At 48.1% G+C, this 20892-nt stretch overlaps 1 protein-coding gene across 5 annotated transcripts in view; it reads right to left on the bottom strand.

Moving 5' to 3' along the window:
* The window catches only part of LOC147638886 (putative plastid-lipid-associated protein 3, chloroplastic), a 113116-nt gene that overhangs the window by 47922 nt on the left and 44302 nt on the right, over positions 1-20892 (bottom strand). For all 5 annotated transcript variants that reach the window (XM_086785328.1, XM_086785324.1, XM_086785344.1 and 2 more), the window contains exon 6: positions 2790-2890. In XM_086785328.1, coding sequence (XP_086641454.1) covers positions 2790-2890 — 101 coding nt within the window. The remainder of the gene's footprint in view (positions 1-2789; positions 2891-20892) is intronic.

Below are 20892 nucleotides of genomic sequence, written 5' to 3'. Positions count from 1 at the left end.
TTTTCTTTTTTTTCAGAAAGAGACTTCTATTAAGTATAAGAAAAACATACAACAATCACAGCTATAAGCCGGAAGAGAATAGAATCACCCCAATATGTAAGGTGATTTCAACCACTGAGGAGCATCATGATGCCATGTAAGACTTGTGGTACTAGAGGAAAAGAAGATGCCATGGTCCCATTCCCGCATAAATATCACACGCTTCGCCTGCGCAGAACGAGAGGGCCCCTGAATTCGAGTCCAAGTAGCCATAAGAGTGTGGATGATATCACCCCATATAGTACTAATGCACTGAGACCCAAAAATCTGGACACCCTCAATAGCCTCCGTGCATCTAGCTCTCCGGATCTGCCATGCTGTAATACTGACAATAATCTCCCAATTGGTGTCAATCCTCTGTCTAGGGGGTGTATAATCAGAGTGAGGAACATCCTGCAATAGACCATGCTGGGCAATACCTCTACGAATGAAAAAAATAGAATCTGTACCACTGCCCTCATAAAAAAGTTGCGGACCGGACTGGGAGAGCCAAGCAACTGCCCCCCAAGTCACATGCATGGCTCGGCCACTCAATTTGCCCATAAGTTGGGCTACATGACCCCAAATCTGCTGTGCAATGCTGCACCCCCATAGACAATGTTGTACGGACTCAGAATCTGCCGCACATCTAGGACAGGAAGGTGCTACACCGAAAACTGATCTCCACTGATTGGTGGGGAGACTACCATGTAAGAATAACCAAAAGAAATGAGAGATCTAGCTCCTTCTGTATGAGTGCCAAAGTCTATGCCAATATCTGCGCTATATCACTGGAGAAATATCATAGCTCTCCCAATGAGGCCTGAGAGTAGGGATCCTATGCATCTGTCGAGTGAGGAGAAGCCTGGCATTCCGAACAGTCAAACTGAAAAAAGGAAGGCTTTTCAAAGGATCGAAGGCATCAATCCACTCCCACTCTCCTGGATCCCACTGAAGATATCTGATCTCATGCTTTTTTTTTACTCGCGCTTTCCTCCGTTTTGACATTCATACCTCTTTTAGCTTTCCTTCTCCCACCCCTACATCTCTGTGTGTGCATCCAGCCTGTGTGTCCTCCATGTTCTCTCCGGTCCCAATCATGCTGCTGAGACCCCTGCCCATGCTGCCCAGGCTGCTGTGCGCTGCCAAGGCTGCTCGTGCCCATTGCCCAACGCACTCCTCTGTTGTGCAGCTCTGATCTGCACCCTTGCATGTCTCACCTGCCCGCCCCTGCCTGCATGCCTAAGTGCCCTATATGCTAGGGTTTACCACCCAAGGGCAGGCTTTCTTTCCCTGCAGGCCTGGGCACCCCTTGGCTGCGTCTCTTGGCTAGCCTGGCCACCCATGTGGCTGGCCTATGCGCAGGCCTTGGCTGGCAGCCTTAGCCCTCATGTTGGCTGGCCTATCATGGCCACCTTAGGGCTGGTCCAGAAACCCTCATGGCTGGCTGCCTACCATGCACGTAAACCTGTCTCTGTTGTGCGCTCATTGTTTTCTCATTTCTTGTAGTTGCGAACTGAAAATCAGACTTCTCTCAGCCAGTTAAGGTATTCCATGGAGTTGCTTCAGTTGTTTAACATACAGGACAGCTAGCTCATCTCCACAACGATGGAAGAAGGGGCAGCAACACGCACCCCACTCTAGTCGGGAAATTGATCTATCTTTTGAGGACGAAACCACTTTTATCTTATGCTTTCAGTGTAGTATATCAATTTATAGCTCACCATAAGGCAGTGCATTGGCAAGCAGCAAAGAGGATTTTAAGATATTTGAAACGTACTCTTCATTTCAGGATGTTCTATAAACATGCCACTCAGATCCAGTTACAGATCTTTTATAGACGTGATTGAGCAACATGCGTTGCATTGGCCAAGAATCAAGTCGATCACACTAGAGGTCAAAACATATGATACCAAGTTTCACTTCATTCGAGAACAAATTGAAGGCCAAGAGTTGAAGGTGATCTATTGTTTATAAATAAATAAAAAGATGCCAGCAGATATCTTCACAAAGGCACTTTCATATGACGGATTCAGCAAGCGTGCAAACCTTTTAAGATAGCAGGGCATCATTAACCTTAAGAAGGGGTTACATGCAGTTGGAATAGACTCTAAGGATTAAATCACATCTTCTTTTGAGTTATTTAACCACTTCAGATGTAAAGGGATAGTGTTGTTGGATAAATCCTTGTTGGTTGTATAGCTCACCAATGGGACTCGTTCCCATACTAGCTTAGACTTCTCAGCTTTTTAGTGTGAAACCTCTTCCTTCCGGTGTGAACACAAAGTTAGGGTTGTGTCTAGGGTTTCATTGGTATGATATCACTTTGAATCTTTTCATTGTTAGTAGGTAATGCAAGTGTACTGAGTTTCTCTCCTCTCCTTTTCTCACACTTATACCTTCAATCTTCTTAACCTATGGCACCAAGTTTCGCTTGCCAACACCTACAGACACAATCAACATCTTCCAAAGGCTTTTTTGGTAAAGATTTTAATTTTTTCCCGTGTTGAGAGAGCCTAAGGCAGGGAGTTTCACAACAACGCAAAATACAAAGGACAGACATAGCGTAAGGGTCACAAAGGGTGAAGACAGGGATGTTTTTGAATCATCATGACGTTTTTGTTAAAGACATACATCACTGAGATTTCTTTTTATCCAAACACACTACAAAGATGTGCTTACAACATTACACCCAATTCTCAATACACTAAATAGGGTGGCTATTAGATCCATTCAAAACATGAGAGAGAGAGAGAGAGAGAGAGAGAGACCTGAGAGCTTCGTGTTTGTTTGACGGAACCAAAAGCCAAAGGCTTAATTCGAGCTAAGAATGGACCTTCTTGCGTGCCCGCATACTTGTCGGCTGTGTTCTCTGCATAAATACTTAATGTGGAAGTAAGCCCAACCATTGTCATGTGCACCTAGTTAAAGATAGACAGCATCTTTCTAAACTCCCATACTATGGTCAGATATAAGTACAAAAATTTCAGGGAAATTTTGGCTTTTAAGAAGATGGGCAAAAAAGAACCACACCAGTACACAGCTCTGAAGCTCCCCCCTCGTCTGCTTCCTGCCCCCCTACCCCCCCTCGTGGTGCTGTGCGCCCCTCCCCCTAGCTCTCCCGTCTCCTGAGCCTGCCTCCCCCTACCCGCCCTCTACCCCCTGCGCCCGCCCCCCCTGCCCGCCTGCTGCGTCTGCCCTGCCTCCCCCTGCCCAGCCCTACAACACCCCCTTGCCTGCTTCTCTCCCCCCCACCCCCCCACCCCCTTTTCCCTTTTCCGCCTCTCCCACCCCCCCCTCTCTTTCTTCCTGGTTCCCCGCCCCACTCCCCATGCTTGCTTTCCTCTCCCTCTTCCCACGAAGTTTCTTCAGGGTGTTTTTTTTCGACAAGCCTCAGCATTTTCTGGTCTTATTCCTCAGGAGGACTCTATGGCAGCCACTCATTCGACCCCAACCGAGGCCGCCGTTGCTTGTTCAGAGGCATCAGACCGTGTTGTGCAGCTAAGCCCCCTTGCATTGCGTACGGCACAGGCCTTCTTTACGCGGTGGCAGCATGACTTCGACCCTGCATCTAACCCACTTGCTGGCGTGTCGGGATTCCCGGTGACAGTTTGCCAGGCCTTAGGAAGGAATACCTTCCGCTTCTCCCAGTGATTTGTAGTGCCATCGAAGAGTGATGGAATCCCCCCCCCCCCAACTGCTGCCTCAGCCCTTGCACGGGCAGCCGGGATTCCATCCCACCTGCATTTGTGTTGCCTCGCTGGATTCAGTGCCACACGTTATATCTATCCCATGCCTCCAGAGAGACCCCATCCTTCAGCGAGTGGAGCATTCATGCCTTCCAGGCCAATGTTTCATTTGCAGGCAGATGGGCCATCTAGCCAGAGCTTACCCTCAATGGCAGTCCAAGAGAACCCCCCCCCCCCTCTTACCTCGTTCAGATCCTCACAAGGGGTTAGAGAGAGAGGTAGGTTCTGAGGCAGCGGAGCACCAGGTTTCAGCCACAGACGACATAGCTACCGGAGAGTGGTGGACGGTTGGCCCGCACGCAGGCAGTCAACCAACCACCAGAGCTGAGCGTCGTCGACATGCACACCAAGTTGGCAAAGCACAGGAGGATTCAGTTTTGTCAGAGAACCGATATGAGCATTTATCACAGCACCCACCAGTTGGCGACGGGCCCCCTCCAATCACTGAGCAGGCCCCTCTGGCCCCTCCAATTTGGCGACCAATTCCCCATCGCGAGCCCTCCCCCAACTCTCAGCGCCCAGTGAGGCCAATAGACCCCACTCAGCCCCCAGTGAGCCTCTCCCAGCAGCCTTCCTCTCCGATGGATCTCTCTCACCAACATCCCTCTCCAGCCTCTCTTTCCCCTCGTCCCCGTCTTTACCCATAGCACTTTCTTCAGCCCCGTCCTCTACCCTCCCCCCTCCCTCTACCTCTCCAGAGCACTCCCGTCGCCCCCAGCAGCCCCAGACACGGAGCAGAGACAGCCAGCAAGTTCTGTTTGCCGATTGATTCACCGTTTCTCTGAGCGGGTTGAGATGACCATCGCCGCCTCCCCAGTGAGGGCTCTCTCGCTAGAGTCCCCAGGTGGGCCCCCCAGGATCTTGGGGCAGCCAGTGGACTATAGTTTCTTCCATTGTCTTCCGGCGGAAGGGACAGATATGTTTGAGGAGACGGTAGCGCTTTTTCGGATGTGTAGTTTTCCACCACTCCAGGCCCTCTACACCAGAGAATGGCACTCACCATTTTGATTGGAAAGGATAGCATTGGCTTCCTCAATGTTTATGCACCAAACGCCGCTGCAGTTAGAGCCCTCTTTTGGAGCACACATCGACAAGCCCTTCCCCAGGCTGACATTTAGTGCATGGGTGGTGACTTTAACATGATAGAGGCAACAGAGGACAGACTTGGAGGAGGTACAGCCACAGTCTCAGGAGTAGAGTACTCTGCCTGGGAGGAGCTACTACTAATACTTAGGGGATAGGACCCTTGGCATCTTCCTGAGTTTGGGCGCAGCCCTAGGAGTCTCAGTTTCTCGAGATAGGAGAAGCATTGGCCCCAACCTCTCTAGACTTGACAGGTTTTATGTTGATGAGTGGGCTTGTAGCCGTGGGGGCATGATTGGTATCTTGGTAGGCATTTATTTTTCAAATCACGCCCCAGTTATTCTGTCCCTAGAGGACCCATGGAGGCACGACAGGCATGTGAGCTCTAGTATTCCAAACAGCCTCATTCACGACTCCGAGATCTACAGAGCAGGATAGAGCAAATTTGGGAGGGACTGGATTTTACCTCAGGCTCTGCTGCTCGCACACTAGATGTTGGCCTAGGGGAGATCAGTGGTTTCTTGCAGGAGGCAGCCCAAAGTAGCTTGAAGGGATTTCGGGAGCAAGAGTGGAGTTTGAGGAGGGGCTTGGCCTCTTTACAATGGCTCCAGGAGCATTCCCCAGATAGCCCATGGATTGAGAGTCAGTTAGCTGCCGCCCGCATGGAGATTAGATTCATTGAGGAGAGGAGAGTGGAGTATAGATACCATGCTGAGCTTCATTCTGGACCAAGGCTAGGGACAGAGTCACAGGAGATTTCTTCGAGATAGCAGGCCCCAACAGGAGGAGAGATGGTATTCGCTGACTGCGTGGCCACAATGGAGCTATTGTTTCTGACACCCCCCATATGAGAGCCATCGCCACTGATTTCTTTCGTTCTCTTCTCATAGGTGCCCCATTATCCCCACAGGTGATGGATGCGCGCGAGAGGGTCTGGCGACACACAAGAGAGGTGGTTCCCCTCTCTCTTAGGTCCTTCTTACTAACTCCATTCACAGCAAAGGAGTTGGCGGAGGCATTGACGACACTACCCAAGGGCAAATGCCCGGGGGTGGACGGGCTTCCAATCTCTTTCTTTCTTCGCCACTTGGACCTCATGGAAGGTGGCCTTCGAGCTGCCTTCAACGAGATTATGATCATAGGTGCCATGCCAGAGAGGCTCTCAGAGGGTCTGATACACTTGATTCCTAAAGAAGGTGGTGACAGAATGGAGATCCAGCAGTGGAGACCCATCAATCTTCTTGGGTTGGCCTACAAGATCTTCGCCAAGGCCATCAGCAGGAGACTTCAGCCCTTTCTCCCAGACTTGATTCATGACACTCAGACCAGCTTTGTTCAAGATCGGAGCATTCTGGACAACATTTTCACCTTCTAGGAGGCGACAGCTTCGGCCAGGATGCAGCAGCACGACCTCATAGTGCTACTCCTAGACTTTGAAAAAGCTTATGATAGGGTGGATTGGAGCTTTCTGGAGGGCACAATGAGCTAGATGGGATTCCCCTTGGACTGGATTCGGGGAGTCTCGAGACTTATGCAAGGGTTTCCCCACCAGCTAGTCTTCCAAAACCATTGTCCCATTCTGAAGATAGGAGATCCCATGGACCCCAGCAACTACAAGACTATCATGATTGGTCATACTTTGGCCAAGATCTATGGGTCAATTTTGGACCATGAGCTAAGCAAGTGGGCCGAGGAGCAGAGACTCAAGGCACCAGGGCAGGCAAGTTTCAAGAGAGGCCACTCCACATTGGACCACATCTTCACACCAAGGGCCATCATTGAGGAGGGGAGAGCCCAAGGGCATCAGATATATTGCTGCTTTGTGGATTTCTGCAAGGCTTTTGATACCGTCCCACAAGAAGCCAGACTGATGAGAAGACTGCAGGATATGGGAATACCAGCAGAGATGGTTTAGGGGATTCTCACACTCTACGAATCCATCATTGACAGAGTTCGAGCTCCAAGGGGGAGACTCAAAGGTCATACATAGCACTATCAAGGTGAAGCAGGGCTGCCCCATATCTCCTACTCTATTCGGGCTATACATTGATGAGATATCTAACTACATGGATAGACAAGGCAGATTAGAAGCACCATCGGCAAGAGTCTTGATAACGATCCTATTGTATGGAGATGACATTGTCCTTATATCTGACTCGTTGGAGGGGTTGCAAAGGCCCCTAGATGCCTGTGAGGACCAGGCCCTCACTGTGAACCTTGGGAAGACCAAGGTTGATCTTTAATACTACCCCACAATGGATAGGCAAATATGCACAGCAGTTTACTTATAGTGGGGAGCCCGGAGCATGTCACATCATATGTATACCTCGGGATCACCTTTTCTGGACCCAAGTTCTCCATGACGAAAGCAGCTGAAGCCAAATTGACACGTGGTTATGCAGCCCTAGCCTCACTAGAGAGGCAGTGCTCACAAATACAGTTCCAGGAGCCCAGGAAGAAACTATGGCTATTTGACACCCTAATCGCACCTACATTATTGTATGGAGCTCCCATCAGGGGTCCAGCCTATAGCACAAGAGGAGACGGAGGGGGGAACCAATGGAGACAAATATGGCGGAAGCATATGGTGGATGGAAGCCAATGGAGAGGCCCTTGGTGAGGACAATCTCGCGCATGATTAGGAGTAAGCCATCACTGTCACACGAGATTGTGCGGACGGAGATGGAAGCCAATGGAGAGGCCCTTGGTGAGGACGATCTCGCGCATGATTAGGAGTAAGCCATCACTGTCACACGAGATTGTGCGGGCGGAGATGGGAGCTGCACCGATAGTGACAGAGGATCTACTCTAGACAGTGACATACTGGCACAAGTTATGGGAGCTCCCATAGGACATACCCCTAGCTCGCCCTAGAGTCCTCGAGACAGCTGGCACTAGATGGAGACACACAGTGCTGGTATGCGCAAGTGGGCACTTGGTTCAGTTTACATGGCATGGACTCGCTCCTTTTCATTACAGCATAGAGGCACCTTCCTTTGATCTCATAGGGCACAAAGCTGAACAGGGTCATTAGGAAGGACATTGTTAGATTGGACACTTGGAGGACCCGGCGCTCACCCACTCAGCCCCTCGGGACGAAGATGGCTTTCTACAGAGATCACCTTCTTCACTTGACGGAGGATATGTTTATCACACACTCACACTACATGGATACACATCTATCATTTGGAGTAAGATGTGCGATTTTGGCCAGATCCACACCTCATCCCACCACTTGAGAGTGGAGACAGTTAGATATGGGCCAGGGACGGCAGCTGCACCAAAGGATAGGATGTGTCAGCTTTGCCATACATAGGTTGAGACGGAGGAGCACTACATATGCCGTTGTCCGGAATACTATGAGATCAGGGGGAGTTTCCACTGCCTCTTCTGAGATGGGTGTGGACCTCTCCAAGATCATGGACTTCTCGGATCAAAAATGCCTAGGACTCTTCCTTCTGGAGATTCACAGACACAGGGAGTCACTATTGCGGCCCATACTAGTAGCACCTACCTAGGGACTAGAGGAGAGAGATCTCATTGATTTCTTCCAAACTCCAGCTTCGAGGGCAGACCCACCCACCCTACCTGGACCCAGGCTGATGTAGAAGGCCGACCGTGGACAGAGCCATCGAGCTATGCAGAGGTCATCGACCTCGACCCAACCCCTGCCCACGCCCGCATCACCGTAGGGGGATCATGGCCATCATTTTACACCATCACAGAACTCTCTCATGCTAGCTCAGCTTTACCACTCTGAGTGCCATGTTGCAACACCCCATGCGGGATATCTTAGGATGATATGTGAACCTATGCTCTTTGTACATGAACCAGCCCTAGCATTTTAGCTTTATCATTTTCTTTCATTTCATTTTAGTACCCATGATGATGTATTCCATGGACATGATGTAATCCTTCAGAACAGTTGGACTCCCCTTTTCTCCAACTCTCTCATCACAACACCAACCGGATTATCCGGTTAGATCTTCTGAGCATCTACATCCACTGCACATAAATCACGCGTTCGAAGCTCCCACCGAAGATGCACTCTACTGAGATCACTTCCTCATGCTCACTGAGGATGGATTCACCTAGCAACTAGGCTACCTAAGTGTTCACATGTCCCATGCCATGCGGATTGCCATTGGCCAGATACGGGTTTCATCCCACCACCTTAGAGTGAAAGCTGAGCACGTCTTCAGAACCAAGTAGCTCATACGAAGATCCAGGGAGGAGACGATCTACCGATTATGCTACACAGAGGTTGAGATAGATGAGAATTACATATGTCGCTACCTAGTATAGATCTGCGAGAGATTTCATGGTCTGTTCCATGAGGGATTGGGCCCACTCTCCAAGATCATTGACTTCCCGGACCAGCATTGCCTAGGGCTCTTCCTACTTGAGTTCGGTAGACACAAGGACACTTTCTTGAGACAACTTTGGCCCCAGTCACCCCGACCCCCCCCCCCCCTGTCAAATCCCCATGGATCTCCTCGTAGAACGCTCCCGGTTCGAGACTCGAAACCTGCAAACAAACAAGGGGGGTGCAGGCCTGACTCACCTCCCAACCATGACAGTCGTGGGCAAGCCCACAGACTTGGCTGTCCCCACCGAGCCACGAGCTGAGCTAACTAGGTTGACGTACCGACCAATCTTCTCCTCGCGACGTCCCATACTGCCACGAAGCTACCCTCGCGGGCCTCGAGATTGCTGCCGGCCTCGGCTGCGTAAAGCAGGTGCACGTCTGCACTAGATCCAGGCTCCAAGACCATATAGCTCTCCCAAACTCGCGAGACTCTCTATATGACTAATGACTAACCTTGGCCACTCTTTTATAGACTCTTGGCCGGTCATCGGGCGTCCACACTTGGGCGCCCGTCCGTCCATACTTGGGTGCCCACCCGTTAGTCTATCCCTAACTCAGCTCGCCAATCAGCTTGCCTAGCTCCAAGCTTCCCCAAACCTCGAAGCTAGTCTTGCGTGCGTGTAGCACACGATAGATACACACTGTGCACATGACATACTCCCCTTCCTCTAAGAGCTCACTCCTGAGCTCACTAAAAAGCCAGGGTAATCTCTCTGAAGAGTAGTTGATGTCTCCCATGTAGCGTCCGCCTCAACACGATCCTTCCACTTGATCTTGTATTCCATGATAAGCGTATTACGTAATCTTCTTTCACAAAATCCAAGAATCTTTTCAGGTTCATGCGGAACAAATGTCATGTCCTCGACATCTATAATTTCTTGAGGAGTAGCTTACTGATCTGTTCCACCTAGTACTTCCTTAAGTCTACTGACATGAAATACAGGATGAACTTTCACATGAGAAGGCAAATCCAATTCATATGCAACTGAACCAATCCGTCGTGTAATACGAAATGGTCCACAGTCTCTAGGGGATAATTTCGGAGATCGACCTGTCCGTAAAGTCTCGGAATCTTTCGTAACTCGCAAATACACCATCGTTCCTTCAGAGAACTCTTTGGGTTAACGATGTCTATTAGAATAAAATTTGTCTCGGTCTTGAGCACTTCTAATAGATTCCTTCGCAACTTGTAACATTTCCTGCATATCTTGCAAAAAATTACGTGCTGCATCATGCTGAAGTCCTGAGAATCCTACTGTAACAGGTGATCTAGGTTGAAAACCATACATAAGCATGAAAGGACTAAAACCTGTGCTCGTTTGTTTAGTACTGTTATATGCAAATTCTAACATAGGAAGAAAATCCTCCCATGAACTCTGTCTTTTGGATACATATGCTCGAAGCATATCCTCCAAAATCTCATTCACTCTTTCAGTCTGGCCATCAGATTGAGGATGATCAGAGGAACTCAAATTCAAAGTTGTTTCCAACTTCTGAAAAACAAGTTTCCAAAAATCACTCGTAAACTTAGAGTCCCTGAAACCGGCCTCTGGTAGAAACCAAAGTGCGGTAGACTAGCAGTCACCCTTCCACTTGTAGTCCAAATAAGAAACAAAATTAATTGGAGCTAGAGTGCCCCAAAACTGAAATGAAATCGACACCTGTTGGCCCCAAAGCTTGGCGCCCCTTTCGGTATCTCTTTATTCAAATTCAATGAGATGTAAACCTGAGTACAACAAAACCAGCCAGGAGAATACACCTGTATGACCAATCTGGCAGCCCACAAGACCTCTTAGCACAGAGGATTCACACACAGATCTGTGTCCCACAAAAGCAACACTCTGTGCTTCCCTCTGATCAACCAAGACAATTCAGCAGGGCAACCTTGAGCACACATCTGGCATATCTCATGTACATGATTCCACAACTCAATTCACATATACATCCACTGTCCAATCTCTATTTCCACTCTTTCAATCTGCCATACCCCTCCTCTCACAAGGGGCCCGATAACACAACTCTGCAGCAGACATAAGCCAATGGAAAGAAAGAAAGATGGACAAGTTCAGAGCTTACCAAATCAGTGCGTGGTTCTGCACTCGTGAAGCCGATCGTACCAGTCTGTACTTTCCTCCCTGCAACCACTTGACTGATGCACCAAATAAGCTCTCATACAGCACTGCCTGCAGCTGAAGATGCACCGCCCACTACTGTTCAGGTCTGCAACAGAATTGAAACCGGCTGTACCTGTCCGTACAGGTCAGCAAATCTCCATTGTACCTGTCCGTACAGTCTCTGCAGCCACCTGTACCGTACATATCAGTACCTGCACAGCAGCCGCTTGCTGTCTGTTCCTGCCAGCGCAAACTGTACCAACGCCGCCAGACCCTGTACCTGTCCGTACACCTGTACCAGCAGCACAACTGTCGCTAAAATCTGCACGGACTGTACCTGCTTTCAGTCCCTGTCAGCGCCGCCTGAACCTGCAGCAGCAGTACCCTGTGCTAGCAGCAGCCGACTGTACGGGCAGCCTCCACGTAGACTGTATGGCCTGTCTGTACAGGTACTTCTGTACGCAGCCAAACACCAACAGCCCATGTATGCAATCGACCAGCTTCTCTTCTCCTCCACGCATGAAAACTTGCACGGAGAGAGAGAGGGATGAGGGAGGCGTGTACCAAAAGTGGAGTTTCCTCTCTCCAAAAATATCCTAGGCCCCCTACTTTAATATTTATTAAAGTTCCTAGGGGCCACTTAGGCCTAGGGGCCACCCATGGATAAAACATTAAAATTCATTATTGTTCCGGTCCCCCTTCACACCTGAAGATGTCCACACATCATTCCCTTTGTCCGGGCATCCCAAATGTGAATCATTTAATATTTATTTTGCTCAGCAACCACCATGCCCATACTTGTGCTGTTCCATTTTCACAGGGTCATGACAGTCCCTATCACTGACTATGTCCTGCGGTAACCCGTACAGTCTAAACAATTGCTCGATAAACTGCCGTGCTAATTGCGTAGCTGTAATAGTCTTCCGTGTCGGTAAAAATCTAGCAATTTTTGTCAAGCGATCTACCACAACCCAGATAGAATCGTGGCCTTGATGTGTTCTTGGCAATCCGGTAATAAAATCCATGGAAATACTTTCCCATTTATTACCTGGGATTTGCAAAGGATGCAACAACCCAGCCTGTCTAAAGCGTTCAGCTTTATTTGCCTAACAAATTTGACACTTGAGAACATAATCTTCTACATACCCTTTCATCTTTGGCCAATAAAAAGTGTGTTTCACTAACCATAGCGTCCTGTGTACCCTAGGGTGTCCAGCAGAAGGGGTGTCATGACACTCCTTAAGAATCTTGGACCTAATGTCCGGGATCTGTGGTACACAAATTTTGTCATTACGGAATAGTAAACCATTCCGAATCATCCACTCACCTCCTGCAACCTAAATGGTAGACTGCTCGGTCATTGAGTCTTGGTCAATCAATGAGCTCCCGTCCTGGATCTACTGCCAAAATGGACCAAAATAACTATCAGTCCTGCAAAGCCCTCTCAATGACTGAAATAAGTCAGTAGAAATCTCGGTGAACGACAAAGTATTCACCTCTCGAATTTGACTAAGCGCATCTGCAACACTATTCATGGACCCTTTCCGATAACGGATCTCAAAATCAAAATCTTGCATTAACTCAGCCCAACGAGCTTTCCTTCCTCTCAAATCATCCGCATCACACACATACTTGATTGACTCATGATCACTCAATACCACAAACTTGGAGCCATATAAATAATGTCTCCAAACCTTGAGAGCATGAATCACAGCATAAAGCTCCTTCTCAAGGGTTGGCCAACGAGATTGAGTGTCGTCTAGCTTTTTACTTTCAAAAGCAACCGGTCTACCATCTTGAAATAGAGCAGCCCCGATGGCATAGTCACTGGCATCAGTTTCAAGAACATAAGGCCGACTAGGATCGGGTAATGCTAAGATACGTGCTTCCTTGACTTTATCTTTCAAAAGTCTGAAGGCTATATCCAAATCGTTATTCCAAGTGATAGGCTGATTTGACTTACGTCCACGACCTTTCAATAAGTCGGTCATCGGTAGTGTGAGCTGAGAGTACTCCCGCACAGATTTCCGAAGAAAAATAACAAAACCGAGAAAAGAACAAAGTTGTTTCACTGTACGCGGTATAGGCCAGTCCAGAACCTTCTGAACTCGGTCATAGTCAATGCTCAATCTATCGCTAGTGATCTTGTGTCCCAAGTAAATGATATCTGTCATAAAAAATTCACATTTACTTAACGTAGCATATAGTCGATTCTGTCTTAAAATAGATAAGACAATCGTGAGGTGTCTAACATGATCCTCAAGAGTACGACTATATATCAAAATATCGTCCAAGAACACCACCACAAATTTTCCCAAATGTTCACGAAAAAGATCATTCATCATTTGCTGGAAAGTGATTGGAGAATTGGTTAACCATACCGAGTCCGAAAGGCAGTTCTTTCGACATGCCTTTCATGAATACATATCTGGTGATAGCCAGTACGTAAATCTATCTTCGTGAAATATTTCGCTCCTGCTAACCGGTCAATCAGGTCATCTGATCGAGGGAGAGGATAACGGTTCTTTATTGTCAGCTTGTTCAATCTCTTGTAATCTATACACATTCTCCAAGTGTTGTCCCTTTTTCTCCTAAGCAACACAGGTGCACTCCAAGGTGATTTACTTGGACGGATCTGGCTGCCTTTGGCTTGGGTCCTGCGTTGGTCTTCGCACCCTTTTGCTTTGGACACTCGTTACGCATGTATCCTTTTTCTTTGCAGGTAAAACAACGTCCTTCCTTCTCTTGAGCTTTAAAGCCCTAAGGAGTCGTTTCTTCTTCGCTGGTGTTGAATTGGAATTCTTCGAAGGTTGGTCCGAAGCCTTTCCTTCAGTCGTGTTAGCCATAGGTGCGGAGAACTTTCGTTTATGCTTGTTCCCCTGCTCGGTAACGGGTTTCGACTTGGAAGAGACCATTGTATCATCATAGATACGAGCTGAATGAATGGCCTCGTCCAATGTTTTGCATTTGTTATTTTTAACTTGTAAACGATATGAGTCTGGTAAACCAGCTACGAAGAAGAACCCCAAAAGAGTAGTGGGATCCATCTTTGTAGCTTTCATCTGCAAGTCCCTGAACTTCTGGAGGTAGACCTCATAAGTGAGGTGCTGCCAGGTCATGGTCAAAGCTGAAAACCGGGCAACAACATCATAATCATCCTCTTTCTTGAGGAATTCTTTCTTGAAGACGTCTTCGAATTGTGCCCAAGTGGTTGGCTTAGGATTGAGTTCCTTCCACCAAAGCAAAGATTTGCCGGAGAGAAAACCTGCTGCTAACTGGATCTTTTTTCCATCATCATATGGATGAAACTGAAGATGGACCTGCCACTTATGTAGCCATGTGTCCACGATCTCCTTGGTACGCTGCTTTTGCTCGCCCCCCAACGGTTCCGGAGTAATGTTGGGGCCTAAAGCAGAGGCCAAGGTATCCATACCCGAAAGAGTAGAGAGGGTAGTGGTCAAGAGAGCGATGGAGTTCTGCAAGGTTTGCATCTGGGCTGCGATTTATGCCTGACGTTCCGGCGAAGAAGCTTCGAGAGCTACTTTGAACTCTTGGAAATCTGATTTTGACACATAATCGTCAAAAAGATCGGCATCGGTATCTTCCATAGCCGGCAAGCCTTCACGTTCGACAAGGGGCTCCAACTTCGATTCTTGGGTCGACATCGTGAAGAGGGCAAGTGGAGAGAAAATTCGATCTTTGCACAATAAAAGTGCAAGGGAACTTGAGAGCTTGAGGGCTTGAAAACTTGAGAGATGTGTGGCAAGAAGCCCACTTAAGAGGTTTATATAACTAGCCCCAAAAGCTTCTTGAGCTTTTGGTTTTGTTTTTTTGTTTATATATATATATATATATATATATATATATATATATATATATATATATATATTCTGTTTTCTTTATTTAAGAAAAAACAACACCTTTAATCGTTGGAGGGGTTTTTAAACTTTTTTTAAAAAAAATTAATCTAAAAAAAACGAAAGCAAAAGCTCAAATCGGCGAGTGCTTTCCTTGTTTTTTTTTTTCTCTTCCCTCCTGGATTGATGTCGCCGGCTGCCTGCGTTGCTAACGTCAACCATCGGCTGCCTTCACCAGCCTTCCTACCGGTGCCACCTTTGCTCAGGCGACCAGGGCGGCCTGCGCTGGCCTACACCTAGGCTCATCCGCCTGCATAGGTCTGGCCCAGGCGCCCACCAGTCTGGTCGCCTGCTGGCTGTGTAGGCCAAGGTGCCTGCCGCCTGGCTTCGTAGGTCTAGGCGCCTGACCAGGCCTAGGCACCTAGCTACATAGTCCTAGGCACCCGCCAGCAGGGCCGCCTTCGTAGGCCTGCTGGCTGCCAGCCATGCCGCCTGCATAGGCACGCCTGCTAAACGCCTGCCCAACGCCTGTCCACCAGCATCGCCCAGTTCGACCAGCACTGCCACAACCGCCTCTCGTTCTTTCTCTCTCTCTCGAGCCAAAAGCAACCATGCTTTTTTTTTTCTGTTTTCTCTTTGCTGAAACTGTTTATACAGTTCAAAACCATCTTTCCTCTTCTTTGCAAAGCAAACAACCCTTTCTAGACCACAATCGCTATCATGACGGGTTCTTATGATGAAAAAACAACATACTGAATTTGAAAACAGCAGTATGCACAGAAAAAAACAGCAAGCTTTTTTGAACACATACCTTTCTTCGACCTCATCTTCTCTACCTACCGACTTGCTCGTTCACGAGGCATGCTCTGATACCACTGTCAAATCCCCACGGATCTCCTCGTAGAACGCTCCCGGTTCGAGACTCGAAACCTACAAACAAACAAACAACAAGGGGGGTGCAGGCCTGACTCACCTCCCAACCATGACAGCCGTGGGCAAGCCCACAGACTTGGTTGTCCCCACCGAGCCACGAGCTGAGCTAACTAGGTTCACGTACCGACCAATCTCCTCCTCGCGACGTCCCATACCGCCACGAAGCTACCCTCACGGGCCTCGAGATTGCTGCCGGCCTCGGTTGCGTAAAGCATGTGCACGTCTGCACTAGATCCAGGCTCCAAGACCATAGAGCTCTCACAAACTCGCGAGACTCTCTATATGACTAATGACTAACCTTGGCCACCCTTTTATAGGCTCTTGGCCGGTCATCGGGCGTCCACACTTGGGCGCCTGCCCATCCATACTTGGGTGCCCGCCTGTTAGTCTATCCCTAACTCAGCTCGCGAATCAGCCTGCCTAGCTCCAAGCTTCCCCAAACCTCGAAGCTAGTCTTGCGTGCGTGTAGCACACGATAGATACACATTGGGCACATGACAACCGCCCCCCCCCCCCCCCTCTGCCAGCCAACCATCACTAGCTTCTTCTAGACCCAAGAGGAGGAGAACACCCATAGAGTGGAGCCTGTGGACCCACCTCAGGCTGCTCCGGACCCACCTCGCCCAAGAGGAGTTACCTTAGACCGGGCCTCCCCATTCTAGCATGCCCAACACCCCCGGATGTCGGCCATGATCCCCTCATCAGCTTCAAACCCAGGACTTGCTTCATCGCCACCAAGCTACCTTTCCACGTGACGTAGCTTAGGGAGACCTCTCGGCCATACTCATTAGCCCCATGCTTGATATTTTGGAGAGTGGTATACCATCTATTGAGGGCTGATGCTCCTCTCATGTTTCATGCTCCTCGTATTCCATGATGAGATTTCCATGGACAATCTCGTATCACTCCAGTAAGATAGTTTGTTTTGTTTCTATTTTATTTTCCGTTCCATGATGAGATATGCCATGGACAACATTGTATCACGTTGGTCTCATAGGCCCATTGGGTCTTAGTAGACATTTAATACAACTCTCTCTCTCTCTCTCTCTCTCTCTCTCTCTCTCTCTCTCTCATAAAGGTAAGAACGTAATATTATGCAAAGGTGATGTACACAAGCCACATGGCCAACATCTGGGCTAGAACACAAACAAACTCAGAAAAAGGGGGGAGGGGGGACAGAAATAGTAGACAGTAGACAGTCCAAACAACTGATACATTTTCCTGAGCAATGACGATGCCGCCGGGAAAAAACCCTCTATCAACTATGCACGCAATGGAACTGTGCAGACGATCCAAATCCAAGAAGCGGCCAACTCTCGGCCTATCACATGCGCAGAAGCCATGGCCGAAAGCTGCCATAATAGCAAGCCCCGAATTCGTCCAATATGGCCCTGTATACCCGATTGGCCATCAAAGATGAATGCATTTCGGGTGAGCCATATGTGCTACAATTCAATCCACCTAAAGAAATGAAACAAATCCACAAGTGCAACCTCCACTATTGCACCCAAAAGATTGTTGAAAACCCAATCCCTAACCGAAACATGTGTGTGCGCAATGGACCACCGAGCTCGGGAAACAAAATCCCAAACATGTTTAGCAACTAGGCAATGCATAAATACAAAGTCCTGCTAAAAGCTTCCTCCTGCACAATTGATCCCCTGTAGGCAAACCTCCTACAACACCCGCCAAACAAAGACTTTCCCTTGAAAAGGGATCTTGGAACACCAAACACCCATCAATGTATGCTTCCACCACGAGCATCTTCGAGCTACCCGCCAGACTTTGTTGGCATTTTCAGTAACCCACCTCTTATCCTCAACCAACAAATGGTAGACTTGGTTAGCAGACACTAGCATAAGATCCCCAGGCTTTTAAAGCATCCAATCAGCCCATGGTGTAGCAGCCTCGAGGGCCGGAATATTCCCAAACAAATCTAAATTCTCCTTAATCACACTCCACAATGACCTATAAGACCTGAGAACCCTGAATGCTGACGAATCCGACGGAAAGAGAAAACCCAGCCCCACCTTGGTATCAATGCATCAGCCACCCGCACCAAGCGCAACCTAGCCATACGGTTCAGCTGCTTGCGGAAATCATCCCTCCCTGGCCAAGTCACAACCCATGTGGTAACAAAAGGCTCTCTCTACAAGGAGTTTGCATGAAGCCTATTCTGTGGTGGATTCCAACAAGTATGCGATAAGACTTCTTGCCAAGAGATCAGCAAATGTTAAAAGTCTTCGTTTGATATTATCTTTTGATTTTAATTAAGACATTAACAAAAAAAAACAAAAAACAAAAAACAAAAAACAAAAAACAAAAAACAAAAAACAAACAAAAAACAAAAAAACAAAAACAAAAAACAAAAAACAAAAAACAAAAACAAGAAACAAGAAAACATAACAATTACATGAATGAAAAAAACTTCTTTTTTTCTCTCTTTTTTCTCTTTTTTCTTTTTTCTTTTTCTTTTTTCCCTTTTTTTTTACACACACACACACACACAAAAGCATACACACACTTCTTCTTAATAAGAACTTAAACCTTTTGAGCTGAGATACTAAACAACAACATAAAATAGCAAAACAGAGAACTGTAAACTCTAGACCTAAAGCACGTAAGAGCCGGAACCAAACCATTGATGAGATCGCAATAGTTGTGGATAGTTTCGGAGGTATAGGTTCACCATTTGCTCAGACACTACTACCCATATTGCTATATGCTGACGACATTGTCTTGATCTAAGATTCAGTCGATGGTTTACAGAAACACTTAAATGCATCGACAGATTTTGCAAGGAGAGAGACCTTACGGTCAATTTGGGCAAAACCAACGTTATCATCTCCAACACATCTTATGCAGTCGCCTCACGATTTTCTTTCATATACTAAGATGCCCCAATGGAAATTGTGCAGAAGTAAGCGTATCTAGGAGTCAGTTTTACAGGCCCTTTGTTCTGTATGTGTATCTAGGAGTCACTTTTACAGGCCCTTTGTTCTGCATGACCACAGCTGCCACTGACCGACTTGCGAGGGGGCATGCCTCCCTAGCCCGTATGGAAAGACAATGTTTCCAAGCACATTTCCAAGAACCTCACACTAAATGCTGGCTCTTTGATACTCTAGTACAACCAGCGGCTATGTATGGTGCCTTTTAGGGGCCAGGCCCAGGGAAGGATCACTGGAGGAGCATAGAGAGGCTACAGGTGATGATGTTGTCACACATGATCAAGAGTAAGCCATCTGTACCACATGACATTCTACATGCAGAGTTTGGGGTGGCCCCACTGGTTACAGATGCCCTTTTTCAGATTGTCACTTATATTCAGCATGTATACACGCTTGAGAGAGATCGCCTCCCACGACTAGCACTAGAGTCCTCTATGCAATTATACTGCGAGAGGGAGAGGGAGTGATTGAGACGAGCTGGACTGCCCTCCTCACCAACACGGCCACCACCATTACCGACACATACATGGTACACTGAGGTAGTCGAGTGGTTTCATGCACATGGCATACAGATGGACTGTCTCCCCCCGTTTCAGTATAAATTGGATTCCCCCTACCTTGATCTCTCATGACAGGAGATCGACCGGATCATCTACTCGGGCTACACATACACCAGACATGGGTGTCTCCATCAGAGATTGGTAAGAAGTGTGAGTTCTACAGAGATCACTTCTTGAGACTCTCCGAGGATGGATTCTTTGAGACCCCAGGATACATACAAATACACATGTTACATGCTATGCGTATCATGATCGGCCAGCTCAGGGTATCCTCCCACCGCCTCAAAGTAGAGGCTGGCAGAGCTGAGGATATCCCACATGAGGAGAGGACATGCACAGTATGCACCACAGGAGCAGTAGAGGATGAGGCCCATTACATGTTCAGTTGCCCGGCTTACTACGAGATATGGGGGAGATTCCACTACCTCTTCCGAGAGGGATTCGGACCACTCACACGGGTGATACAATTTGAGGATCAGAGGTGCTTGGGCATGTACTTGATGGAGCTCAGACAACACAAGGTGTAGTGTTGAGGCAGCATGCTCAGAGACAGCCCTAGCTCCGACAGGACACCTCACAGAGAGCCATCACAGATTTCTTTGTGGTACACACATCCACATCGGGGTCCGCTGCCCACAATAGTTCCTCTACTGCGACATCAAGGGCCACCACACGTACCTACGCTCCAACTCCACACCCCAGAGGAGTTCTTAACCAGAGAGCTCAATCCATTCTACGAGGCAAACGTCCCCGACCCAAAGCATCAGGTCCCTCCACCACACAGAGACAGATTTGTGAGGTTCTTCGCCGACATGGCACGCTTCCATCACAAAGGCCTGACATTCACTTCACCATCAAATCGGTTCTGGCTAAGGCAGGTATCGTCACTAGCTGATCACAGCATATCTCACTTTACACAGTATCATCAATTGATCTCACATGTACTATCAGATGTTTTCATTTTACTTTTTCTTTCAGTTTTCCATGGCTCAGGATATCCATGGTACCATTGCATAGCTTTTGGTCTCATAGGCCCTTGGGGTCTTCCGTAGATGTTAATATAACTTTCCTTCTTTCTTTCTTTCTCTCAGTGGATCCTGTGGGCCGACCTCGGACTGCTGCAGACCCACCATGTCCAAGAGGAGTTACGTTGGACTAGGCCTCCGCATTCGAGCATGCCCTATGCCCCCATCCCCCCCGGACATTAGCCATGATCCCCTCATCAGCTCTAGATCCAAGACATGCTCCATTGCCAATG

Source organism: Cibotium barometz, chromosome 4 (genome assembly GCF_041138505.1).
Source record: "Cibotium barometz isolate CiBa-2024 chromosome 4, ASM4113850v1, whole genome shotgun sequence".
Classification (NCBI taxonomy): domain Eukaryota; kingdom Viridiplantae; phylum Streptophyta; class Polypodiopsida; order Cyatheales; family Cibotiaceae; genus Cibotium; species Cibotium barometz.
The sequence above is the reverse complement of the archived record's forward strand: the minus strand, read 5'-3'. Positions and strand labels throughout refer to the sequence as shown.